The sequence below is a fragment of the Scophthalmus maximus genome, chromosome 8 (genome assembly GCF_022379125.1).
Source record: "Scophthalmus maximus strain ysfricsl-2021 chromosome 8, ASM2237912v1, whole genome shotgun sequence".
Taxonomy (NCBI): Eukaryota; Metazoa; Chordata; class Actinopteri; order Pleuronectiformes; family Scophthalmidae; genus Scophthalmus; species Scophthalmus maximus.
The window spans coordinates 9,837,501-9,863,983 of NC_061522.1; the positions used below are offsets into that span (position 1 = coordinate 9,837,501).

At 40.8% G+C, this 26,483-nt stretch overlaps 5 protein-coding genes and 1 non-coding gene across 7 annotated transcripts in view; 3 read left to right on the top strand and 3 right to left on the bottom strand.

Moving 5' to 3' along the window:
- Nucleotides 1–3,490, top strand: part of LOC118313132 (WD40 repeat-containing protein SMU1-like) — an 8,736-nt gene extending 5,246 nt beyond the window's left edge. The window contains exons 9-12 of the mRNA XM_035638419.2: nt 730–856; nt 963–1,124; nt 1,907–2,059; nt 2,250–3,490. Coding sequence (XP_035494312.1) covers nt 730–856; nt 963–1,124; nt 1,907–2,059; nt 2,250–2,348 — 541 coding nt within the window. The 3' untranslated portion in view covers nt 2,349–3,490. The remainder of the gene's footprint in view (nt 1–729; nt 857–962; nt 1,125–1,906; nt 2,060–2,249) is intronic.
- Nucleotides 3,491–3,854: 364 nt separating this feature from the next.
- On the bottom strand, nt 3,855–10,157 carry dnaja1 (DnaJ heat shock protein family (Hsp40) member A1). The gene is made up of 9 exons (XM_035637424.2): nt 10,023–10,157; nt 8,744–8,896; nt 8,208–8,406; nt 7,573–7,677; nt 7,105–7,332; nt 6,888–7,002; nt 6,491–6,606; nt 6,171–6,271; nt 3,855–6,020 (listed from the first exon to the last, which is right to left on the bottom strand). The coding sequence occupies exons 2-9, from the start codon at nt 8,873–8,875 to the stop codon at nt 5,790–5,792; spliced, it is 1,227 nt and encodes a 408-aa protein (XP_035493317.1). The 5' UTR covers nt 8,876–8,896; nt 10,023–10,157; the 3' UTR covers nt 3,855–5,789.
- On the top strand, nt 10,092–13,772 carry aptx (aprataxin). 2 transcript variants are annotated; one of them, XM_035637425.2, is made up of 7 exons: nt 10,092–10,335; nt 11,269–11,315; nt 11,567–11,845; nt 11,972–12,031; nt 12,170–12,396; nt 12,495–12,598; nt 12,697–13,772. In XM_035637425.2, exons 1-7 carry the CDS (start codon nt 10,206–10,208, stop codon nt 12,849–12,851), a joined length of 1,002 nt encoding a protein of 333 aa, XP_035493318.2. In that variant the 5' UTR covers nt 10,092–10,205; the 3' UTR covers nt 12,852–13,772. The 2 variants fall into 2 exon arrangements, with proteins under 2 accessions (XP_035493318.2, XP_035493319.2); XM_035637426.2 differs by lacking the exon at nt 11,269–11,315 and having other exon boundaries at nt 10,203–10,335.
- A 334-nt stretch (nt 13,773–14,106) lies between these two features.
- Nucleotides 14,107–14,180, bottom strand: trnai-aau. Its single transcript has one exon. It is a non-coding gene; the product is annotated as a tRNA-Ile (tRNA).
- A 525-nt stretch (nt 14,181–14,705) lies between these two features.
- On the bottom strand, nt 14,706–17,434 carry scpp1 (secretory calcium-binding phosphoprotein 1). Its single transcript, XM_047333983.1, has 9 exons — nt 17,206–17,434; nt 16,931–16,995; nt 16,649–16,699; nt 16,257–16,310; nt 16,105–16,135; nt 15,873–15,928; nt 15,657–15,698; nt 15,483–15,542; nt 14,706–15,397 (listed from the first exon to the last, which is right to left on the bottom strand). The coding sequence occupies exons 2-9, from the start codon at nt 16,982–16,984 to the stop codon at nt 14,948–14,950; spliced, it is 798 nt and encodes a 265-aa protein (XP_047189939.1). The 5' UTR covers nt 16,985–16,995; nt 17,206–17,434; the 3' UTR covers nt 14,706–14,947.
- Nucleotides 17,435–19,387: 1,953 nt separating this feature from the next.
- sparcl1 (SPARC-like 1) lies at nt 19,388–25,820 on the top strand. Its single transcript, XM_035638506.2, has 11 exons — nt 19,388–19,500; nt 20,955–21,010; nt 21,104–21,169; nt 21,264–22,355; nt 22,801–22,909; nt 23,246–23,367; nt 23,459–23,579; nt 23,685–23,821; nt 24,042–24,190; nt 24,721–24,869; nt 25,201–25,820. The coding sequence occupies exons 2-11, from the start codon at nt 20,957–20,959 to the stop codon at nt 25,227–25,229; spliced, it is 2,028 nt and encodes a 675-aa protein (XP_035494399.2). The 5' UTR covers nt 19,388–19,500; nt 20,955–20,956; the 3' UTR covers nt 25,230–25,820.
- Nucleotides 25,821–26,483: the final 663 nt, after the last annotated feature.

Genomic DNA, 26,483 nt, shown 5'->3' on the forward strand with positions numbered 1-26,483 from the left:
AAGCTTGTTAAGTGAAAAGTTCTTTATGTTGTTCATGGAAAAAAAAAATACTGGTAGGGACTCTTACAGGTGTTAAACTATTATCAAATCAATTTGATTTATAATTATGCTATTTGTTTATTTATTTCTGATTTTTGTATTTCTTCATTTTCCAGTTACACATACGTTAGTTAGAATTGGACTGAAATGTTTCTCTTTTTCAACATTTGAAACACTCCATAATGCCTTGGACATGTCACGCGACCGCAATCGAGGCCTGATATCACATGTTGCTACCATGCGCAGTGCGCCGGGATGTGAACACGCAGTTCCAACATAGGGCAAAGATGTCTGTCTCTCTCTTCTCTCTCTCTCTCTCACATAGCCAAGGGGTTGAATATCTATTTTTGCCCCCCGAGGGGTTGTGGGCTGAGCCTCTCCGCTGTTGTCGGAAGCACATGTGCTGTGTGGGTGTAGCTGAGATGCCATGTGCTCAGGCACAGAGCTGCAACGCTGCGTTTCCTCCTTCCTGCTTGCAGATCCACGAGCTGGGAGCCAGAATTGTTTACATACGCGCAACCCTCCTCCCAGAGACGGAATCGAATCAGTGGAGCATTAGGACATTTTGTCGCGGTTGAGAAAAATCCCCTTTTTGAATAGAAGTGGGCGTCTTAGGGACTCAGAGCTGCTGCTTCTTTTCTTTTTTTACAGCTTTTAAAGCAGTCACTTATCCACTTATGTCATTTTCAGAATCCATGAACTGAGGTCGGGCAAGACACTAAAGGAGTTCAACGGCCACTCGTCGTTTGTCAATGACGCTTCTTTCTCCCGTGATGGATTTCACATCATCAGCGGCTCGTCTGATGGCACCGTCAAGGTACAATGAGCCGTCGCGATATGTCTGTGATTCAAGGTCTGTGCTGCATCAGTGTTACGAATGTGCTGTGATGAGCTACTGACATTTGATTGTGTATTTTTTCTAGATCTGGAACACAAAGACCTGCGAATGCATCCACACGTTCAAGTCGTTGTCCCGGACGCCGGAGGTCCCCGTCAACAGTGTGATTCCTCTTCCCCAAAACCCGGAGCACTTTGTGGTTTGTAACCACTCCAGCAAAGTGGTCATCATGAGCGTGCACGGACAGGTGGGTGCTCTGTGAAGATCATCATTCATAACTAACAGGTCTAACAAGAGAAAACTGAATTTACAATACTTGGATTAATCCCATATTCATCGTTGAAGGAGTTGGGCCGCAGCTAGTGTTTTTTTTTTATATTTGAATAATTTGCCTATCAACTGTCATATTGATCATTTTTCACAGATTTTTGACGCATTCAAAGAGTTTGTTTTATTGGACTAACAGTCCAAAACCAATAGATGTAAGTTATATGACACACAGAAAAGCACCAAGTCTTCCATTTTGAGAAGCTGGAAACAAAAATGTTTGGTGTCTTTGCAGGAAAAACTGTCAAAACAAAAAAAGTCATTTACCAAAAAAATTTCAGCAACAACTTGATGACTTGACGAATTTGAGTTTGAAATGTCTTTCTTGCTGAGAGTTAGATCAATATCTGTTATGCTCAAAATTCACAAGCTAACCCGTCGACAAGCGTCTAAAACTCACTAATAATAATGCTATATCTTTAGTCCGTTGGTTGAATCTATACAAAGACAGAAGTGTAAAACAAAATCTTTGTGACAGGTTGTGTCTCCAGCTTCGATTTGAGCACCGAGTATGGAGAGCAGAATCAACCTTCTCATCTAAATTTTGGAAAGAAAGTAAAAGTAGCATATTTTTGTATCAGCATTATGTATCTCACAGTCCTCTCCTTTATTCTATTGGTATGACTAGTATTTCAGTTTTGCTAGATTACCACACGACACCCAAACATCTTTGACGAAACGCGTCCTTCTCCTTCTCCTCAGACTGTGAAGGCCTTCAGCTCAGATCAGAAGGAAGCAACGGACTTTGTGTGTTGCACCTTGTCACCCCGCGGGGAGTGGATCTACTGTGTGGGAGAGGACTTAGTCCTGTACTGCTTCAACTATACGACGGGGAGTTTGGAGAAAACGCTGACCGTAAGTTCTGCCGCTGTTATTTATTATCAAAGTCCGTCCTCAATCACATTTAAAAAAAAATGGATTTAAACCTCGGCTGTGTCACTGTGTCCGTGTGGCAGTCCTACGTGGGACTAACCAGTAAAGCAGTAAGACTAAAGGGGAACCAGAGAACATGTGGTGATCTGTGTTCCTCTGTCTGCACCCACAGGTTCACGAGAAAGACGTCATTGGCATAACTCACCATCCGCACGAGAATCTGATTGCCACATACAGCGAGGACGGCCTCCTGAGGCTATGGAAACCTTAAAGCGCCGCCCGCGTCCTATAACGGAGGACCTAGAGAGCCATACACAAAGTCCCACAGCAATCCGTTCAATTTTTGTTAAACTATGATTGAATTAAACACCTTACAAATGGATATTATAATCCATTCGTAAATCATAAACCGCTTCATGGATTGAGAAAACAATCTTACCCCCATGGTCCATTTAGTTCTGGAGCTTTTGATCATATCACGTGATCTTCCTCGGTGGAATCCTAGTTGTCATGGAACTGTAGTTAAGATGTCCAGTTTTTCCGAGCACATCAAGAACTTCTGGTCAATTCTAACAATAATTTCCAAGTAAACTGGACCAGCTCCGTCTGCAGATGGCTGTGATGTGACCAAAAGTCCAGAACAAAACTTACTTTGAGTTTGTTATATGCTGTTTCCATGGTCAATAATTAACCTTGGACATTGAATTGTTTCAATATTAATAATAATTTAATTTATCTATAAATTAATTATCTTAAACACCTTTTTATTAATCTTTGCGTTGCTGTCTAGGTCCTCAACACTGTACACAGTCTTCCTCATGGATTCCAGCTTCACCAGTGCAGTTTGAAAATCCCCATTTTCATCTCTTCTGTCTGTATTAGACATGAAAATGCATGATGGTGAACTGTCGTGAAAATATGTATAATATGAAAATCGCCTCGTGTTTGGGCATAAACAAACAATTTCAGGTAAATTATTTGTCAGCGTCTGGTTTATAGTTATACTTTTGTTATTCAATGATTATGATTCAGGTGTAATCATTTGTTTGCATGCTACCTCAGTTGCTCCGTCTAAATGTGACTGTCCAAAAAATATGCATGCCGACTAATGGTAAACCTCAACGGACCTCCAGTGGCACATTCCGTATCCTGTGTGTATATAATAAATGTGTTGTACCCGACGGGGTCACGTCACTGTCACTTTGCTGCGTCGACTGTAATCACTGTTCCTGTGCATTAGTGGGACGCCTGCACGAAACAGAGCTACCGCCTGGACCAGTCACTGTCACTCTGCCATCGTTGTAAAAATAGCGTTTCATCGTTTACGCACTCTATTTTCTATATTCTTTGTTGAGTTTATCACACTGCCAGCAAAGTAAAAAAAAAATGATTATCAATAAAATACATAATTTAAAAAAACTTTGTTTGTCATTATTAAACATAACATGTAGCTGGGCCATTTGTTCCATTCATGACAAAGTATTATTTTTTCAGTTTCTCTACTTCAAGAAAGCCTAATGAAAAAATTATAAAATCCAGTAAGACAATGAAATATAGGCTTGTCTCTATATTAAAAATAAATGTTCTAACAGTGGGTTAAAAACCCCAATTTGTTCAACATTTACTACTTTTTCTTATTTCCATGTTCTTGAGTTATTCTTTGACAGTTTAGTCTATAGCTACTTCTGTTATTTTCACCAATGATTAATCTACATATTAAACTATTTCCCATAAATGACCACTTTTAATTGCATATTGTGTTCAACCAACGCCCCAATACGAAGATAATGAGTTTATTGTTACTGAAGACAAAAAAATTTCTAACTAATTGATCAATCAACTTATAATTTAAGGTCTTAGATCAGTTGTCTAATGTCCTGTTCTTAAGCCGTGGCAGAAAACCAAACATTTATAATAATGCTACTATTCCCGTGTTTAAGAAGAGTAACATTATTCCCAAAACCTGTAATAAAAGCAATAATCTTGTACTATGAAATAAAACAGCTTACCAAAAACTAACAAAAAAATATTCAGCAAATCAAATGAAAAAATCTTATTAACTCATATTACCAGCACAATTTAGAAAGACCACAGAACTGCATTTAATTAGAAAACATGAACGCAAACAAGTGGATCATTGGTCCTAACATGCATAGAGTCAGATTAAGACCCTGACAACACTTAAGAGTAGAATTGCCCCACTAAGTCTGACAACTCATAAAATTTGCATTATTCAAACCGTTTTAAGGAACCCCCTCTTCTGTGAGCATAGTTGTTTTACATCATCCAAGGAAAAATTAATCAGTGAAAAAAAAAAACTACACATCAAACCAATGAACAATTTGCATCATCATGTAGCTTCAAGTTAAGTTATGATAAGGCGTTTGAACAGGCAGACACTTCAATGAGGTATCAGCTGTGCTGATTTTAAGTCCAGTATGGCATTTTACTATTAAGATTAGAAATATAAAAAAAAGACACACTTGATAGCTTGCCGGCAAACACCAGCATCTATAAGCATAACTTGCTATTAATATTTGTCAATCAAATTCCAGACAAGATTAATACAGTAATTGAACACTATAGCGTCTAACGGTTTTAAAACTCTCATGTCTGAAATACAAAATTAAGACCCTCAAGAATGTTCAACTTTTAAAAACATCTATCATTCCTTTTTTAAATCAAGCCTGGGTGCAACTTGGCACTTGACAATTTTGAAAGAGAGGAAAACATTTGCCATCAGGTATCAAGGGCGTACAATAACTGAGAGTAATCTGAATAACTTTCTGAAAAAAACAACAACCACCAACCCCCCCAGATGAAATCTAGAACAAAAAATTATTTTAAAATACCTATTCTGAGTCTGAGTAAAGTTAATCCAGATAACGTGTCTCGTGATGGGTTCATTTTTTCTTCAAAATAAAGTGACTGTGTGTGTGTGTGTGAGAGATGTTCCACTTGTTCCAGTGTTCCTAAAATCAGCATCACTACAGACAAACTAAATGCAGCTCAAAAGTAAAAAACAATAAAACTAAACTTAAATATTAGTTTGAATAATCTACAATTAAGTGGCTTCAACCCAAATACATTTTCTGCCTCTGTCATTATTATTAACTTTACATCATCCTGTCACATTGTGAAGATTGTTTTAGAAAATAGCCCTTTAAAGGGTTAAACAGCACAAATATTGTTGTGGAGTATCAATGCATGTGCCACTTCACCGCCGCTTTCTGGAGATCGGGTCGTCACACAAATAATTGAACGAGGAGTTCACAACAACAACAGATTTAGTAACACTGTAAAAAAGATTATTTTCAGATTAATATTGGCTGACAGTTTTAGTGTAACTGCATCAAAAGCAGGCCTTCTTTCCTCTCAAACCTCTAAAACACCAGCCCTAGTTCACAGTGTGATTGGGAAACAGAATTTTTTTTGTTTAAATTAAATTAAATAAGGTCCCAGAGATGAATCCCACTCACCTGGATTCAAGTTCAGTCTTGAAACTTTTAAGATATTCCACTCAATCAATCAATCAATGCATTACAATAAATCAGAAGGGCGTTTGTAATGATCACCTTGAAGAAAATGTCATACCGAGGATTTTTAAGAAAGGTAATAAAAAAAATAAAAAGTGCACAAAACAAAAAAAAAAGTGCTTTGCTTGAGAGATGAGGGTTTGGGGCTGCTGGAATGATAACAAGCCGGTTGCTATTTAAGACGTCTGGCACTGAACGCCTCCGGTGCTGGCGTAGTCGTCTTCATCCATGTAGTAGTACTGATGGTTCCGTTTCCTGTTCTCTAAGTCACAGTCCTCCAGGTCAGCGTAGATGTAGAGGTCATCGTCCATACGGTCCTGCTGCTCCGCGTCCATTTTTTCGGGGAAGTAGCGCTCCAGCGCCTTCAGCTTGTGCTCGGGGAGGAAGTTGGCTTGCGGGAACACCACCTGATGGAAATGGTGGCTCGTCAGTTTGACATTAAGAACTTCTTATTGTGTGTGAGAGGCTGATGTAATGTTTAAACTTTTAAAGAAAGAAAAGGCATCTGCACTATAAAGATACAATAGATAATGTGGATGATGAAAAAACAAACTTACTGAGAAGTGAATAATAAGGCGTCCCTTCTCAAACGGTCTGCGATACATGGGCATCCCTTCACTCAAGACACATTTCGTATCTCCAGGCTTGATCAACTCTCCTGTGGTAAAGGAATAAAAACATGGGTAACCTCAGTCGTGACAAACTTTTTTTAATTGGTGGTTTTCACCGACTGTGAACTAAATATAGTTATAATAATAATCAATCAATAAATACATACATGAACAAAGACAATGCGAGATATCTGTATATAATAATTTGTTAAGTCAACAACTTGACATCAGACAAGGGTCACTGTGAAGTTGACAATGTGGTTTACCTGGATGTGACGTGATCAGAAGAGTCCTGTTATCCATTGTCAGAACTGGTTTCTTAAAACCACACAAGGCTTCAACGAGCTGTAACTCCATGGACATGGTCAGGTCTTCTCCTCTCCTGATGTCGACAGCAAGAACGAGTTGGGGGGGGGGGGGGGGGGGGGGGGGGGGGGGGGGGGAGCAGAGGCAATTTTACTGGCTCGCAATTTTAAAGGTATGGTGCTTTGTATGTCAGGATCATGTTAAATGATCACATTTAAGCAAGCTGCAAAGTCAAATGTTGCCTTGAGTAATCTTACATACATACTTTACATTCATGTACAGTCGTACAAACCTACGTTCACTGAATATGCTGCCGCAGATCGCATGAGGAACATACAAGAACAGAATATATTTTACCTGGTGAAACGTGGATGTTCTCGCAGGTCCAGGACAATGATGATATCACCTGGCTCGAGTCCCGGCTCCTGATCACCCTCTCCGTGGAAAACAATCTTCTGACCATCTCTCATTCCTATTGCAGTGAAATGACAATGTTAGAGCCTGGAAGATTTACAGTACAGTCGCATGCTATGCACAGATATATAAACTTTTGTTAATTTCCTTACACTCCCACCTTTGTCAATGTGGACCTCCAGGATCTTCTTCTGTCGCAGGATCTTTCGGCCTGCACAAGCTTTGCAGCGATCCTTGTGGCTGACTCTCTGCCCTTGGCCCTGGCAGCTGTGGCACACCGTAGAAACTTGCTGGACCATACCTGGTATTAGCTGGTGCATGCGGACCTGCATGCCTGTGCCATGGCAGGTCATGCACACCTGCGCGGCTCCTTTCCGACTCCCTCGACCTAAAAAGAAGAAGAAAAAATAAAGAACGAATATATTTGTGTTAGATTTGGCTTATATCCAAACCATAAACTGTAGTGACCTGGCACTAAAGGGCAAGAACACTGATATGTTTTGTTATTGGATAAAGAGCTTGCTTGGGTCTGCGTGTGCTAAAGAATCAACCTACTTGAATCACCAAACAACTATCGTGATGGACCCTAACGAGAGCGTATAAGTAACCCGCGAAGCCAAAGACGTACCTTCACATCTCTCACAGATGGCATTCTTCTGCACATTGAGTTTTCTTGTAGCCCCGTTATAGAGATCTTCCAGCGTCACGTTAATCTGATGAACAATATTCTTCCCTGGTTTGGAAGAAATCAATATATTATGAGACAAATCACAGGAAAGTTGTATGATAATGTTGCATCTGAAAATATTCTATTCTCTCAAACAACCCTGTGTTTTGGCATTTATGTGATTGTCCACAGAGAAAAATTGAAGAAAGAATGTGGGAAAGATCCATTAGAGCATGACGGAAATGAAAGCTGTATGCCTTAGTCAGCGTGGCAGGTTGCAAAGTACAACTGTAGCAAGAAGTGAATTAATAAATAGTTCAAGAAAATGTATTGCCAATTCTTCTGATTGAGTCCTTTTCGGAGAATAAATGACAAACATTAAGGAAATCTTTTGCTTTTCCAGATCAAGAAAATAACTGGCTGACTAATCGATGAAGTGTTTAATGCTGCATCTTTGTCCTCACAGAACTGGCTCTGGCTCAAGACATATCAGCTGAGATTAGATTTTTCTTTATATAACTTACTGGGACCTCAAAACGTTCAGACACTTTGCAAAACTTCACACATCATTTTAGTTCAGTGATTGTTTCTGGTACCTTTTCGCTCTCTGTGCATTCGACTGCCACCACCAAAAAACAAGTCAAAGATGTCCATCGGCGATGCAAAGCCGCCACCGCCGCTGCAACCACCACCACCGGTTCCTCCTTCCTTTATAGCCTTTTCACCTCCACGGTCATACACTTCTCTCTTTTTGGCATCTGACAACACCTCATATGCCTGTGAGATCTGCTTGAACTAGTAAAGTGAAAAAATGAATTAAGAGCAAATACAATACATAGCTTATTAAAAGGGTATACAACATTAGGTCTGAGAACTGATAATGACAGCGTTCTTTAAATATTACTTTTACCTGCCCACAGTAATGAGTGGACAAACAAAAAGAGATTTTACAAGAACTACGTGTACCCTGTTTAACATGATGTCCTAAACTACATTATTTCATATATTAACATGTACCATCCAGCTAGATTTTGAACAAGCTGTTATGGTGATTTCTACACATAAAACATTTAATGCAGCTACATATGTTAATGTTGGATTGCATATGTGTAATATGACACGAGGTGCTCACCTTCTCTCCTTCTGTAGGGTTTTTGTCTGGGTGATATTTCAAGGCCAGCTTGCGATACGCCCTCTTCAGTTCATCGGGAGTAGCGTTAGGTTTCACACCCAGTGTGTCATAGAAGCCTGTTTCCTTGACCATGTTTGCCTTCCACAGATTAACCTTTAAAAAGTTAAAGAAAGTAAAAATATTATCAGTACATCCATAGGTCAAGTCCCTCTTTAGTATTTACCTCACCACAGAAATCCTACCACAATGACCTTCACCACAAATATTTTGTCTCTGAACTATGACATTTGGCACATGCTCAAATCACATATTTTGTTGATTTGAAAATACAGCCCTACAGCAAACAGACATTAAAATATGATTTTCATCAGATGTTAATACACAGTTCCTTTTTTTTTTTTTTTTTTTAAAGAATAACAAAAACTAATTCTGGCATGTGCGAACAAAGTCAATATCTGAGGATATTCTGCTGAGGGGTTGTGGCAGCAAGTGGCCTGAGAAACACTGCAGAGATATAGAGATGTATGGCTTCCAACAAGTATCTCAGCAAACTCAATGAACGCCACTGGCCCGGAAGTTGTTGAAGAAATTGAAACTGAAACACAAGCTGAGGCTTTTGGAGCAGGCCCTCATGTCCCACGACTTACACATCACTGAACATCTTTGGGTTGGATATTAAACTACGTGTGAGTTAGACCAAAACTATCTCTGCACCTTAAGAAGGGTGGATTATGAATTCAAAACTATTGGGAACGAAAAGTTTCTTTGCTGCTTTATGAAGTAAGTGGTGCTCGAAGCACTGACTTTCGATAGGTGGACAAATCACTTGAAATCAAAAGCATCAAGATAATTCACTTTTTTTTATTTTTTTTTTTAAAAAGGCTCATTTTAAATATCCGTTTGCTGCAGGGGTCGACGATGAGGGCAACATTTTGAACACACGAAGTGTAAGTATTGAATGTCACGACACCGGAGAGGAACACACATTCAGATGCTCGGTTCAGTCACTGGTGATAACTTTGAACAGCCACAGGTTTGACTCAGTTCAAGTAGAGCATAGACACACGCTGATACACGAACAGCTACCTGTTACTTCGCTAATGCTAAAAACAATAAAAGGGCTCACATCTGTCGGGCCCCTCGAGCTTTAGCAGTGGTAGCCCGGCTAACGCTAACACACCGGCTAAGGCTGTTCCTCTGACGTTAAACGAAAAACAAATATTCAAACTCGACACCGGAAAGGGGCAAAGTGGGTATCGACGAATTAGTATGGTTCTACCTTGTACGAGGACAATGTTGAAAAAGCCTCACAAGTTCACAGCAGCTCGCACGGCGACGCTTCCAGATTTTTCGATGTGACGTCAATTTCCTGCGACGAGGGAGTCGCCGCCGCACAACAAGCGTGAGCCACCGGGCACCCGTAGCGGCGAAGAAGAGGGAAGAATTTAAATACGATGTTAAAATGCCAAACTGCTGGCTTATTAGCGAAGATGGAAGTCATAAGCCCATTCAGCTGCCCCACCTGCAGACTGTTGTTCTGGGTCGAGGCCCGGAAACGACTATCAAAGACAAAAAATGCTCCCGGCAGCAAGGTAATATACCGATTCACAGCGGACGTGTTAGCAGTTAGCGAAGCACGAGAAGCTAAAAACAACAATAAGCACAACAATTAATTTCAACCAATTTGACATTATGAGACTTAGTTTGAGCCTGATGGATGGCCGTAGCTACAACGCAACTAATCACATTTACAAGTACTGTACAAAGATGAGGTGATTCAATTTCAGGCTACGTCTACTCCACTACAACCCAGAGGAAGTTGTGTGTGTACTTTCTACTCCACTACAACCCAGAGGAAGTTGTGTGTGTACTTTCTACTCCACTACAATCCAGAGGAAGTTGTGTGTGTACTTTCTACTCCACTACAATCCAGAGGAAGTTGTGTGTGTACTTTATACTCCACTACAATCCAGAGGAAGTTGTGTGTGTACTTTCTACTCCACTACTTTAAAAGTCTACTTGAAAGAAATATTACGACCTTTGGAAATAGGATGCTCTGCGACAGACCCTAACTAGCAAACAGTCTTTACAATATTTAAAACGAGTAGAGCTGCTGCGATTACTCAATTCCTTGTTTTGTCAACGGACTGAACATTAATCAACATTTATTTTTGATGATACTTGCAGATAAAACAGTCACCATCTCTATTTTCTCCCTTTTTTTCATTCTGTCACCAAAAGATTGACGTGAAAGTGACTAGATTTATTTTGTTTAATATTTGTTGTGACGTCTCGATTCAACCATAAAGTGATGTCTACTTTTCATAAAGTACATAGCTTAAAAGATGAACAATTTTACAGTTTTATTTGTTTTCTTTGTGTCGAATTTTCTGTTTCTTTAACATATGTTCCCATATTTTTCTACACGTTTAATTTCAAAAGTATTTTTTTTTCTATAGGCTAAAACATGTAAAAGGATTAAAAACAAATTTCAACCTTTTCAAATTGTGTCTCTCCCCAACCAGTTGAATTGAAAGCAGAATGCAACAAGGGTTATGTCAAAGTTAAACAGGTAAGACATCAAAAATTCTAGAAAACAATATGAATTAAGTTTAATTCTGAACAGATTAAATTACTTAAACCCTTACTACAATTGGGTAACACCCATCACTAAACATTTTGGACACATTCTTATTAGTGTGCTTGTTTTTTTATTATTATTTTTTATTCATGTTATTTATTCATTTTATTTCAGTAATCACTGGGAGTTCTTCCAAAGGTTGTTTATAACTCTTTGTCTCATCTCTCATCTTTTCTCCAAAGCTGGGCGTGAACCCCACCTCCATAGACACTGTAGTGGTGGGTACAGGCAGTGAGGTCAAAATGAAGCCTGGACAGCAGCTTCATGTCGTCAATCAGCTCTATCCATACACTGTGCAGTTCAAAGAGGATCCCACCGGCAGCCACGGTGGCAGCAAACGACCTCGAGAGTCGGCCTCAGAGGACAGAGAGAACCAGAGAGAGGCTCAGAAAACAAAAGCAGCCAAACAGACAGAAAAGGTCTCTGTGCCAGTCAGCCATGGAGACGCCATAAACACCAGCGTAAGAAAAAATAAAGATGTGTGTGTGTGTGAGAGAGAGACAGACAGAGAGAGGAAATTGTTGTTATTGTAAAGTTGGTAAATGTATGTTATACAAAATAAACATGTTTACTCAAATCCTTTGTAGGAAGGTGTTGGACACTGGAGCCAAGGTCTGAAGACGTCTATGCAAGACCCAAAGATGCAGGTAGCTATTGTGGAGAAATAAAAAAGAAGAAGAAGAAAGATGTACAGTTGTTCTGATGCCTCTGTATCTGGATCATAGCCAACTTTTTGACGGCGTAATTTTCCTCACCAAGTTACTTTTTCCATTTTATTTCCCCAGGTATACAAGGATGATAAAGTAGTAGTAATCAAAGATAAGTACCCCAAAGCTCGCTACCACTGGCTGGTGCTCCCGTGGCAGTCCATTCCCAGTCTGAAGGCCTTGCGCGAGGAGCACTGTGACCTGGTGAAACACATGCAGCAAGTTGCTGACCAGATGGTTGAGCAGTGCCCTGACGCCAGCTCACTACGCTTCCGCACAGGGTACCATGCCATCCCAAGTATGAGGTTAGTAATAACTGCTTGAATGGCCAAACGGATGTTTAATTGCTGCATATTCAAAAGGTTAAAATAGCATTTTTTTGTGTTTTTCTTCTCTTTTGCAGTCATGTTCATCTCCATGTGATCAGCCAGGACTTTGACTCTCCTTGTTTAAAGAACAAAAAGCACTGGAACTCTTTCACAACGGACTATTTCATTGAGTCTCACGGTGAGAGAAATTTCACTCTGTTTTGGGTGTTTTATGTTCAGTTGCTCCCTCGGTAGTATGCTTTACTGCAAGTTTGCTAAACTTTTCTTTATCTGCAGATCTCTTTCAGATGCTTGAAGCCAATGGAAGGGTTACTGTGAAAGAAGGCGCCAGCGAGTTGTTGAAACTACCGCTCCGCTGTCACGTGTGTCGCAAAGATATTCCCACTATACCGGCCCTAAAGGAACACCTCAAGTCTCACTTTCCCAGATAAGAAAATACAATGACTCATATGTTCACAGTTCGCGTTGGACTCTTGGCACGTAGGGCATTTTTTTTGCCTGTTTATTATGGTTTCTAGTTTTGTAAAACAATGTTTTGTTCAATATTGGAATTATGTGACCATAACGAAATATTCAGGTACAGTTTTTTTGTTGTTGTCTTCTGTCAGTACAGTTTAAGAAGAAGGTCACTGTGAAGATGCATTTCATTAGTACAAAAAGTCATTGGACAAGTTCTATTCTTTCTAAATTTTTCAAACATGTTAAAATATGTTGTATTAAATGTTTTGAAAGAACTAAATACATAGTTTCAGCAATTTCAGTCTGCAGATTAAAAAGAAAAAAGAGGAAGCTGTCAGTATTATCACTTTTGTGAATTTTCTGCCGAAGTAAATTTTGTTTTGTAACCAATGTTTGAATGTTTGCTACAGACATATCAGAGAAAATAAGAAAGTGGCTGCTACAGTAGTTTGCTTGAATCTGAGGCCACGTGTATGTTCGAAGCGAGGACCTTAGTGCTATTAGTTTCAGGGCTGAGGTCTTTCAAAGCTGAAGTTCCAAGTGGCAACGGCGACAGAAGATCTAACCACAGAATCAAAACTTGTAAACTTGAAACAGGATTGCGATGACCAAGAGGGAAACGATGGAGACTGCACCTCATGGCTTTCATGAGCTTTCACCAAACACAGCAGCACAAAATGTTGACTTTGCCGCCACCTGCTGAAACTTTTTTTTCAGGCTGTGCTGCTAAACAAGCTCTGGAATTTGAGCTTTGACATCCAGGACTGTTCTTCAAACATAGCTTGACTACTTAATACTAACATGCTGTTATCCTGTTTACTCTCATCCAGATAATCTGATGATTTGCGCTCTTATTTGAAATAAAGGCAAAGTTAGTCGGGAAAACAATGAAACAGTGGTCATATACTCTCAAGAAATCACCATCAGTGAATTAGAATAAGAATTACAATTATATATATTTTTTTATTGTCATTACACTGAGGTAAAGAAATTAATTTGGCGTATCCATGCAAATCCGACATCAGTTGAAAAGAGAAAAAAAATGAACATGTAAAAATATATAAAAATGATGTGTACAGGTGTTACTTATGGATACAAAGAGATAGCTTACTGTGGTGAAAGATAGCTTATTTGGTTAACTATATGAAAGAAAGTGATGTTGGTCTATTCATGTAGGGTGTGCAAAACGGTTAACCAAAAGAAATGTCAGTTAGGAAAAAGGAACTTTGGCCCGTACGGGGATCGAACCCGCGACCTTGGCGTTATTAGCACCACGCTCTAACCAACTGAGCTAACCGGCCATGTGCACTGTGTCCAAATAACAACGTATACAACATGTTTTTAATCACTACGTTCACTAACGGGTATAGTCGGTATTGACCGAAGACATTTGAGCTTCGATCATTGAAAGCGTACTTTGGCTAATATAGTCAAAACAGAAGAAGAAGCAAAGTTAGTCGGTGACCCTCTGTTAAAACACACACATTAGCTTTTAGCTAAAGCAATTTCTCTTTGCACATGAGGTTTAATTCAAAATAAGGCAAAATGGAAAAAAGGTCAAGTGGACCAATTCATGTTTGTCGTCTTACATAGCATATTACATTGTTGGATTATCATTAGAGGTGCAGATGCAGCTTATTTGAACTATAAGGTAATATAAGATTTAACATCGTGGAGTACAATCATACAAATGCAAATATTGAAAATACAAATAGTTTATTTTCCAAAATGAACGATTCTAGTATAGGTATATATATAAGTAGATGTGTTACTTTCTGCTACACGCCATGTCTAATTATATAAAAAAAACAGGCAGACTCCAATACCATGTTTATATTAATTGTTTATTATCATCAAAACATAGTAAATGCTGGGCTACATAATCATCACAATAATAAAAACTCACACACACAAATCAATCAGCTGCAGGTATAACAATATGATATCAAGAATCAACATTCAGAAGCGATGGGCAGGAGCCTGGCGTGATCCTGAAGTCTTCAGGGATGTCATCTAATGGTGTTTCAGTTCATAGTGGGAAACACTAAAGCTGCACAAGTGCATGTAATCATCTCCTTAGACTCAACTCCCTTTCGTCGTCGTCTGGCACCAGCAGATTGTCCACAGCGTAATGAGCGTCGTCTCCTATATCCTGGAAGAAGTACTCTTCGCTCTCACAGCTCTGAGTTCCATTCACACAGTCGTTGGCTTTGACCTGTTCCAGCTCTGTGCTGTCACTGGCGTCGCTGTCCTCTGCACTCTCGCTGGCATCACTGCTGTCACTGGCCTCGCTGCTCTCATGGCTTTCACTGCTGCTGCTCTCGCTGCTGCTGTCGGTGGAGTTCCTCGCCACCTGCAGGTTCGTTTGACCTTGGGTGGCGTTGGCCGTCTGTTTGAAAGTCACACTGGTGGGGGTGAGAGTGGGCAGTGCCCCTGTCACCTCGTCGCTGACCTCTGTGCTGCTGTTGTCCTCTGTGCTCAGGTCTTTGACGACACTTGCAAAGGCCTGAACCCAACTCTGATGCAGAAGATGAATGGAGCGCAGGGTTAAATCTCAGCTAAAGCGGCGTGTTTTAAACTAATGTGCAAAATGTTCACCTCACCTTTCGCACATTCTCCTCACTGCTCATGCTGTTGTCTCTGGTTTCTTCCATAAAGTCAGTCTGTGGAAATACAGTGAATGACGTGAACCAAATGGAGACAAGAAATATGCTCTACTACAGCAATTGGCAAGTAAACTACACTTTGTGTCAATAATTAATTTCCTTTCATCTTACCACATGATCCTCATCTGACTGACTGTCACTCTCCTCCGAAGTCTGTTTTTGGCACAAGACACAACACATTTCTTTTTTCAGTTTCTATTTTAATACACTCAACTTCATTTTCATGTTTACACCCACAGTTCTTAGAATATGATCGATTTGAGATTACGAACCCAGCAATAAGACAATAAAGCATACACAGTATAATAGAGTGCTGGTACAACCCACCTTGTCCTCTGATGTGGATTCTGATGATTCTGATGATTCTGATGATTCTGATAATTCTGATGATTCTGATGATTCTGATAATTCTGACGATTCTGGTGATTCTGATGATTCTGACTCTGAGCTCTGGAAATAAACATAGACAATGTCAGACACATTTACAGCGGAACAATTAGATCAGAATGGTTCGATTTTTCTTTGGGACTTCTGGAGAGTATAGAAAATTCTGAATGACTCACTTGATTTGAGATGTTTTCTTCAGAGCTCTGCAACACAAAGAGGAATGCAAATCCATTTAGGTGAAGCCCAGCAATCAAACAAAAATGTATTAAAGTCTGCATCAGAAAATAGTCATTTACTCATCAATGAAAAAAATGTACACAGTACCTGAAGCGACGAGGTGCTGTTTTCAGATGATTGTGAAACAGACAAACTTTCAGTCTGGGAAAATAAAACAAAGTAAGCACACACCGCAGTATATGTAATTATACCCTTTAACTGCAGCATCAATTATCACCACATTCATTTAAGACCCATAAGCTATTGCTGCATAAATGGCGCAGACATACAGAAAACAATGGTCTCTGAACTGGGAACTGTCTTGAGGCCTGGAGAAACTTCGAATAACCGCACCTATTGTTCGTTTTTTCTGCTTGACTGTGTCGGAGAAAACACAGCTTTAATGCAGTCTAACCATTTATGTTTGAACTCTCTGGGGTTCTGGCACTGCACAGCACCAACCAAGAGACCAATAAGATTATTTCTCAAAGGGCACTCACCGTGTTTGCATCAAGTTCACTTGAGTCCAAAAGGACATGATTGTATGAAATCTGTTAGAAAGGAAACACATAGGGGAAGGACATTTCATTACAATTTCTATTCTGGAGTCTTTGTGGTCTTAACTGTATTAATTAAATTCAAGAAAATGCAAGCAAATGTAGATTATGTCAGCACAGAGCAACACTATTGCTGTACAATAAGAAAGTCACTATTATTTTCAATTTATATTCAACAACCTGTTTTAAGGGTTTTGCTTTCACAGGTTTTTTTTTCATACTTACTGGGTTGGCAAAAACTGCTCCAATCAGGCAAAATGCTAGTATGGTAACCCTCATTGTTCTGGCACCTGAAATGCGAAACATGTCAAGAAAAACTTTGTTAACTGACAAACCACCAAAGATCAGAATAGGAAATTAAAGTTTGGAGATATGGGGTCAAACGAGCCATAAATCATTAACATGGTGTGAGACTGCATGAACGAATATGAGCTTTGAGCAAAAGTTTAAAAAAAGTTAACATAATTGTTTTATAATTAGGACAATATATGATCACTTACCTTTACTTTTGTGCGCTGGATTCAAAGCGGTGAAGGGATGATGTTCGTCGTCTTTCAGAAGCCAACAGGAGAAGCCCGTGTGTGTTCCGAGCCACGTATGGAAGCTGATGGTTCAGGCTGTAAGAGCTCGATGTGTGGATGTGCTGCAGGAAACTTCAACGACCTCTGTATATATATAAGCAACCTCAATTAAGATGATTGCATCACTTCCTTCCGGGTGTCCCCCTCTCTCTCCCGTCAACACGCAAAAGGTGTTTGTTTTTTCTGGAAACACACACACACACACACACACACACACACACGCACACACACAACTGTGTCAGTCAGTCACTACATTTTCTCCACCCCCTCTCAAGTCCTTAGTGAAATAGTTCCACACACGAAACCATAGGGTTTGTGGCCTGTTGAGAAAACAAACTCACCCACTCAGAGGGGAAAGGAGGGCCAGGCCGGGACATGCTTGTTTCCGGCGACATGGATGCTTTTAATTTGCCATCTAGGCACCCACTTTTTATTGTTGCTTCATAATAAATTATAAGGCTCAAATGAGACGTGGTACGTTGCTCAAGGGTAGATTCAATATACTTGGAGAAACTTGCCAATTAACATTTTGGCATGTTAAACAGGAGGGGCTGAACTTGTAGAAACTTGTAGAAACTAAATAACTAATAACACTTAACAAAAAAAAAACTAAAGCAGATTTTGCAACCGAATGTCTTCACTTTGCACGATTCTATTGAACATATGACTCGTTCTTGGAAATAGGTTAGACAGCCCTAAATACAGATCTCTGTATTCCCCTCCCGAGGCTCATAACTGTTTCCTGGATGTCCTTATATGGTCAATCCCAAAATACGATTACAGAATCCCTTGTTTAGCCTCACTTTGGATTCCAACCATGCAACAGAAACATGTAATTAGACTGGATGTTCACCAGTCTGGAGCTGTTTGCCAAAACCACAGCTATACCAGCAGTTGTGAGATCCTGCTTTAGTATACGGGGAGTGAGGAGACGATGATTTAGGCTTGTTGAAGCAAACAAGACTGGCAGTCAGCCTCACATTCACCCTAAGGTTACTTGAGTTTTTATAATGGTTTAATCCCCTCAGCCAGGATGCATCTATGACATTGATTTTCTTAAACGCCAACAGAAAATCACAGCAGGACAACTGGTGATAGAGCGGTGGTAGGCTATACAGATATGGTCCTTGAGGACCAGTTTGCTGCAGATGTTCGTTTGTCTGAGCCACAGCTGGGCCAAGTGTGGTCCAGAAAAAAAAAAAGAAACAAACAACTGCAGGAAACTGTCACATAAAGGACAGAATACAGTGCTTCTATCCACCTGTGTTGATAAAACTGCACAGTTTCTGTCATAATAATGTTGACTAGAAACCAATGGTGGAAATATTCTGATATTTGTTTTTGACCTGAACAATCTCACCACCTTGTGGAGCTTTTGATCACATCGCATGATCTTAATCAGCAAAAGTGTCCAGTTGTCATCAGAATCAGTTGGTTTAACTTGAGGACATTGTGATAGAAATGAAAGCTCCAGGTTTCAACCAAACTTTTTTCTTTTATTGATACCGCATGTTCACTCAGTAATGTTACTGAAACGTGTGGTGCTTGGGAAGATCATGTGATAATGATTGAAAGGTCCAGAAGCTCCGGCACCTGAATAACCCCTGTGGTGCTTTGTCAAATGACTAACAGTGTACTATAATGAGAAAAATGAAAGATAAATCTTGGAACTGTGAACTAATATACAGTTGCTATTACAAACCTGCCTGTCATGACCAGTGGATGAAAATGTCCAATAGTTGCTGCCGAAAAAATATTTGGTACATTGTTACTCTGTATCAAATGCCTTTGCTTCAGAAACACAGACTTGTAACAGAGGGACATCTAGTGGTCGATATTATCTATTTCTTCTCATTAAACCATCTTTCATGTGACACCGTTCGCACTGGATTTGATATTATTTAATTCTGTCATTAACAAATGGTGGATAATACACTTAATAGAAATGTTTAAAAAGCAACAATGACAAAACCCCCAAACATTTCATCTCCCTCCCTCTGTAGCCCAAAGACCCTCCCAAAGTTGGCGTTAGGACCACACACCCAGAAAAAAACGTATGTATGTGTGTGTGTGTGTGTGTGTGTGTGTGTGCGCCAGTTGGGTGGACAGTGTGAGCGCTGTCTTGAATACAAAAGAACATCTTCACAGGTTCAACGCGGGCACATTCGGGTGTTTGTGCTGTGTTCTACTTTCACTTGCAACTGCCAGCCTCAGGTAATAATCCCAGTTACTTACTACTTACTTTGACACAGTTTTGACAAATCACAATGACCAAATGGAGTTGTGTGTATGTGTATGTCTGTGTGTAATATTTTGTTACTGAAACTGGTTCTCAATGCAACATTTGTTATAGTGTATGCGGTGACTCCTGGCTTGGTTATACTGTCTCTTTGGGGACTGGTTTTGATTTTTGTTGATTATTTTTGTTCATATGAAGAGATTATGACTATTATTATACTGTCTTCTATGATGTACCAATACCAATATTATATGTAGTACAAACAAACTGAAATGTTGTTTCCTTACCTGTATCATCAATTTATAATATAAAACATATTATAGTTTAGTCAGATGGGATTGGCTCCAGCCCCCCCGCAGTCCTTAAATGGATTAAGCGGTAGATGATGGATGGATATTATAGTTTAGAGAGTTTATAGTTTGAAAATAATCAGATAAATCTAAATACAAGTCATATTAGATTGTAGAGGAGATTTTAAAAAGTCTATGTGTCCTTTGCAAAATTGTCCTGTGATTATATCATTTGTTCAAAAACATATATGATATTGTTTTCAGTGAATTTTCAGACACACGCCCCTCCTACCTGCAACCGGGTATTTGGGGTGCAGTGGGCCGAGCCAGAGAGCCATTGTTCCCCCCGACAGGCCCAGTGAGGCCTGTTTTGTTTCCGTCCACAGAGACAAAAAGTTTGTGGACTTAGTCAACTATTTTACAGTCTGGTAGCTTCTGATGTTTACTTTAGGATCTGAATGTGACTTTTGAGGGAGAGAGGCACATCTCAGAGCCCTGTTGCCACGACAACAGAGGAGACCAATCCCGCGGCTCTGCTTCGTGTCCTGAATGTGTTGGCAGCATACAGATGCACTCATCTGTTTTGAACTTCGACCAAGTTCATGTCTTTGTTGTGTCCAGTTAGAAGTCAAAATATAATGTACTAACTGCTCATTGTTGAGGAATTTTTGTCTGTCCTCCCTGAGAAACTCTTAAGAGGAGTCTTCTCAGGCACCAAGCAAGGTCATCTTATCTATGGCAAGACGAAACAATCATTAGGCAGCTGAAGTCTCACTCGAGGTGTCATAGTCACGGGGTCATGAGGACATTACTCAGAGCTAATACACTACAGAGACCAAGGATGGGGAGAATATCTTGGGACGCCAAACACTGTGAACCTGTTGATCTGTGTAGTGAACCAGAAGTCTCCTCAATATCGAGCTCTTATAATAAATACTTCTGCTTAAGACATCCACGGTTTCCGTCTTCCTGAATCAGCATCCACTCCATCAATTATTCCATTTCACACATGATGTGCTTATATTAAAAAACTTTTGTTTAATACATTTCTGAGGTATAAAATTATGCAGCCATTAACAATATTGATGAATAAACAATAAATTACATAAATTATTATATCATTAATTCCAATGTTTCAGGTATGCGGGCCTGCTTGGTTTTCCTTTGTTTACTGGCAGCCACACTTACCCTGTCTGTGAGTAGAAACATTATTATCAATTCTCCTTATTTGACAAGTAAAATTTGACGTTTTAATTTGACTTTAGTTAATCACTTCTGTTTTGTCCAGGTTAAAAGTAAATCTCATGGAAAACACCATGGCTTGCATAAGACTTCACACACAGCCAAAGAAAAGGTAAATCGTGACTTTAAGATGTTTTGAAAACTATTATTTCAATCGGATAATTTCAATAGTATGAATTCATATTTATTTCTCCCTCCTGGTTAAGGATGTTATCACAGAGGAGGCCAACAAGCCACAGGTCTTCCCGACTTTGGTCTCATTCGAGGCCGGGCGCCAGGATCAGGAAGATGAGGAGTTGAGCTCTGAGGGCAACGCTAACGCTAACAAGGAAGATGGGGAGTTTGGGGCGGCTGAAAGGCGAGATAAAAGCACTGCAGCCCTGCTGAGTGAGGAGGAGCTGGTAGACCTCCTGAAGAAAGAGGCCGCAGAGGAAGAAGTGGAAGAAAGGGAGCTGGAGGAAGAAGGAGTGGAGGCAGACAAGGGCAAGGTGGACTCTGGTGAGGCTGAGGAAGCTGAGGGGGAGGAGAAGTTGGAAGACAACTTGGATTTGGAAGAAGATGGTAAAGAAGAGATAGATGAGGCGAAGGTGAAGGATGCAAGGGTGGAAGACGACGTGAAGGAAGAGGCGACGAGGATGTCCCATAAGGACAAGAAGGAAGGCAAAATGGCTGACAGAGAAGAGCAAGTGACACTGCTGGAGGAAACAGATGGCAGCGCAGAGTTGGATATCCCAGTTGACCTTGACTACGCTGCTGATAGCGGCATAATACAACCTCTGCAGGTGATATCAGCTAAGATAAAACCCCACACTGACGACACACAGCCTCTCTCCAAAACGGATGTTCCAGATGTCACTGAAAAAGTGGTCAGTGAGAAAGAACTGCCCACCATAGATGAGGACTATGAACAAGACACACAGAACACGGAGGCAGTGGACATGGAGGAGGCGTCTGATCCGGACCAGAAGCAAAGAGGCAAGAATGACAAAGATTCACGAGCCAAATCTAAGGAAACGGATCAAGACGTGACGCCTCAAGAGCCAAAGAGCAGCAGGGAGCTTGAATCAGAGTCGCGCGTGGCTGGAAAGGAGGATGAGAGGAGCAAGAATGACAGTGCAAGTCACACCAAGGGAAAGACAAGGAAGCAGAAGAAGAACCAGAGGGCAAGGAAGCACTTGCCGCAGAGCGAGGAGACCCCATCTGGACAAGAACTGAGCCAACAAGACCCCCAGGAGCCAGAGAGCAGCAGCAGTGACAACACAGTGCACAAGGCAAAAAGGAGGAGGGCAGGAAAATGGGTAAATGACATCATTTGTACACGCAAATCCTGTTATGGTCTGAGTGTTTCTCACAGTGTTGTCATGTAGCAGGCAGCTGTTTTCAGCGAAGAAGCCCCAAAAACCCGCTGTGCAATACTCAGCAGATAGGAGACAGGAGTTGGTGGAAACTTAGTAAGAGCTAAAAGTAGAGTAAATGTAAGATTTACATTTACATTTGACCAGAACTTGTCTCCAAATGAAAGATACAGTTGCCACGTCAACAAACAAAAAAAATCAGATTAGGTGAATGGTGTGTTGTTCCTGATGCCCCCGTGTTGCCACAAAATCAGTTTTTGCAGGTTTTCAAAGGGGCAATGTGACATTTACTTTTGCTGCGAAGCTGCAATCCGATCAGATGGTTGAAAACATTTGCCAAATAGTTTTGCCATCAACCCACTTTGATTTTTCCTGTGCACTTCTCCAGGGTCCTCTGGTGGGAATGAATCCAGTGCAGATAAGAGCCACGTTGGATCTCTACCCCAGTTCCAGGGCCTCTCCCCCTGGAGGCGTACATCACCCAGAAGCCCCTGCTGGTTGGTTGATTCAGCAGCTGCAGCACTCACCATTCATTGCACAGACTAATGCACTACCCCAACTGTCTCATGGGGGGAATCCGCTGACTGGATGATTTTTGCTCCAACTTCCACATGAGTGGTGCCACCCTGCCTCATGGTCACTACCAAAACACAGCCCTGCAGGCTTAAGGAGTGAATACGAGAGATCAGGTTGAATTTAATCGCTGCACAAACTCAAATGGCAGTGGAATGCAGGGGATTATGAGTCGTGGTTGAAGAAAAGAAAAACACACCGTTTTGAAATTCAGATGAAGTATCAAATGTTATTATGGCAGTGTTTGTCTTCTCTTCTAGATCCATGTGACAATTTCCGCTGCAAACGTGGGAAGACGTGTAAACTGGACGCCGGCAATAATCCAGGCTGCGTGTGTCAAGAACCGTCACAGTGTCCACCCAGTGTGAACGAGTTTGATCATGTAATTATACACACGCATAATCTGTTGATCAGTGTACGCTGGAATTTTTTTCCCCCTGCATCCGTTTGATGCCATTCATGTTGCATTTTAGGTTTGTGGGACAGACAACAAAACGTATGACACGTCGTGTGAGCTCTTTGCCACCAAATGCAGCCTGGAGGGCACTAAGAGAGGGCACAAACTGCACCTGGACTACACCGGGCCATGCAAATGTGAGAATTAGCCACTGTACAGACTCAACAAAATTGTAGTATAATACAATAACCATTTTTCTGACTCTTGCTGCCTCTCTGCCCTTTTCTCTCTCTCTCTCTCAGTAATACTTCCATGCGCGGACACTGAGCTGATGCAGTTTCCTCTGCGAATGAGGGATTGGCTGAAAAATGTGCTGCTGCAGCTCTACGAGCACGACTCCATGTCCCCCGGCTTCCTCACTCCTAAACAGCGCTTTAGAGTAAGACACGGTGCTCAAAACGAAACGAAACACAGCTGAGATTCCTTCTCATCTTAAATTTTTACATATTTTCTACAGGTTAGAGTAAATGTATGGTTTGTCTGCAACTTGTCGTCTCACTTGTATCCAATCAGTCAGTCAGATGGGTGAGTCGGTCAGGAAATCGCAAGGCACCTTTGGGGAAAAGAAAACAAACCCTTTATTGATCTCTGTTCTGCAGGTGAAGAAAATTTTTGAGAGTGAGAGGCGTCTTCATGCTGGCGACCACTCCGCTGAGCTCCTCGCTCAGGACTTTGAGAAGAACTACAACATGTACATCTACCCGGTGCACTGGCAGTTTGCTCAACTGGACCAGCATCCTTCTGACAGGTTAACCTCCTTCACTTTTTACTAATATTTCATTTGGTCAATGACTATAAATGTAGTATATAGGTAAACATGTAATATATGAATAATTTTGTTACAGTGTGATATATTAATGTAGTATATGATCATTGCAAGAATGGTCATAGATGATTAGCATATAGGCTGGAAGACAGTATATCTGCTCATACTGTCAGTATATTGTATTATAGGCTGTTCTTCTTTTAGGCCCAATATTGTCCATTTGCTACAAAGTGAAAAACATTTGTCATAATTGCCAAAGGAACTCATTCTCATTATTTTAGCTGATAGGTTAGTAACCTCTTCATAGACAAATCAACCCTCGCACCACTTTTTCATATTGACTTTTCATGAGCATTAGATGATAGAAATCTGAACGTGGAGGGGCCTCCATCTTATGGGACATGAGCAAATCCCAATGACAGGATTTGCTCATGTCCCCTCCCGGGTATATCTTGAAACCCAACGTGTCTGATTACAATAATGAACGTTTGATATTGGTCCATTCTCTGCAGAGTCTTGTCCCACTCTGAGCTGGCCCCGCTCAGGGTCCCTCTGGTGCCGATGGAGCACTGCACCTCCCGCTTCTTCCAGGAGTGTGACGCTGACAAGGACAAGCAGGTGTCCTTTAAAGAGTGGACCTCCTGCTTTGGCATCAAGAACGGTGAGAGCTGCAGCAAGTCCTCAACTAAAAACATACGCTGATACCTCAAAAAATTATCAAATACAAGGTCGTTCACTGTTTTTGTGGGAAACTTTACGTTTTTGTACGAAATCATTACTCTGGAGACTAACACATGTATGTAGAATAACAAGGACAGCCAGGAGAGGACACAATTGCAATTTATTTAAAATTTCAAGATCAAGACTCTGTATATGTTGGCATTAGATGTATTCCAAAATTTAAGGATTACACAAGAAGCTGTTTAATTCGGCACCAACTGTATAGTGTCTATCCTTTTATGTCCCTTAAATTCCATGTATTTTTCCCACAGAGGACATGGATGTCAACCTGCTTTTCTGAGCGTTGTTTTGATCCTCATCTACGGCACCGGGTTGTGGACGCTGCTCCAACAGCGTAGCCTGAGAGAGAAGCCTCCCTGAACCTTTTGGCTCCGGTTACTTTGTCAGGTCAAAATGTTGAGACACTCTGACAAGTACGAGAGAAAACTCATTTTAACCTCCTGCTATGTAAAGTGTTGGTGGTCGGTGCCGTCTTAAGGTTGCATAGTTGTTCTGTAATTTAGACTAAGCTGCCTTGTAGAATAAAAGACTAATGTTTAGCTGGTTTTTATCCAGAAAATATTTTCTAATGCATTCCAACCGGGGGACAAGTTTACAACAGCTCGTGGGTAGAAAAGACATCGCACAGTATACAGTACAAGGCCTTGAAACAACTGTGGTTTGTATGTCAGAGTGATTTTTGGCAGAATTACTCTTTAATTAAAAGTTAAGTAGAGAGTTTCAGACCCTGGAGTCATGCTAGTAAATGTAAATCAATAACTGTGTTGCTTAATTTAACCGCAAATGCTGTAAATGTTTGTCATTGTCATTGTATCTCTAATTAAAAGCTTTATGGACAGCAGTGGTCTTCACAGTATCACCCTGTTGTTAAGGATGACTTGTGTTTCTTTACAGTCCTGAAATAAAGTAGAACCTACTGTAGTCGATGCCCAAAAGACCCCGGGACACATCAGTTTATCCCCAAAATATCATTTGAATGTCATTTTCCCTGTTGCCCCCATGACATGAAAATACAACCTCTGCAACAATAGTAAGGAGAACGCAAGTCACTGATACCTGGTTTGGGTTTGCCACATAATCCTGAATAATGGCCCTGCGTAGGGAAACAAAGCAAAAAATAGCCTGCAGCACGCTCATGATGATTACAGTGACTCCTTGTTTTGAGATAAAGTGCAGGTCTCCGATTGGACCTCTCTCTGTGATCACAGAATCAGATGCTCTCTATATAAGTGAGGGGAGAAGCAACACTTCACCTGTCGACTGTCTCCCGTCACTCAGACAAAACATGTTCTGCGCACTGTGGGTTCTCTTTCAGACCTTGGCTGTTGTGGTGCAGGGCGGTGTGTCTTCGGGGAGTGATGAGGCACTCGCTAATGGGGCAGTGAATAATAATGGAGGAGCGGTAGCCGGCAGCAATGCCAACTCTGGCGCTCATAGGGGGGTCCCGCCGAATAGTGAACCCCTGGTGGCACGTTTAGTCCAACTTGGTGGCTCATTTTTCATCCAGCCAGTCGGAAACCAGATAGGCCAGGCT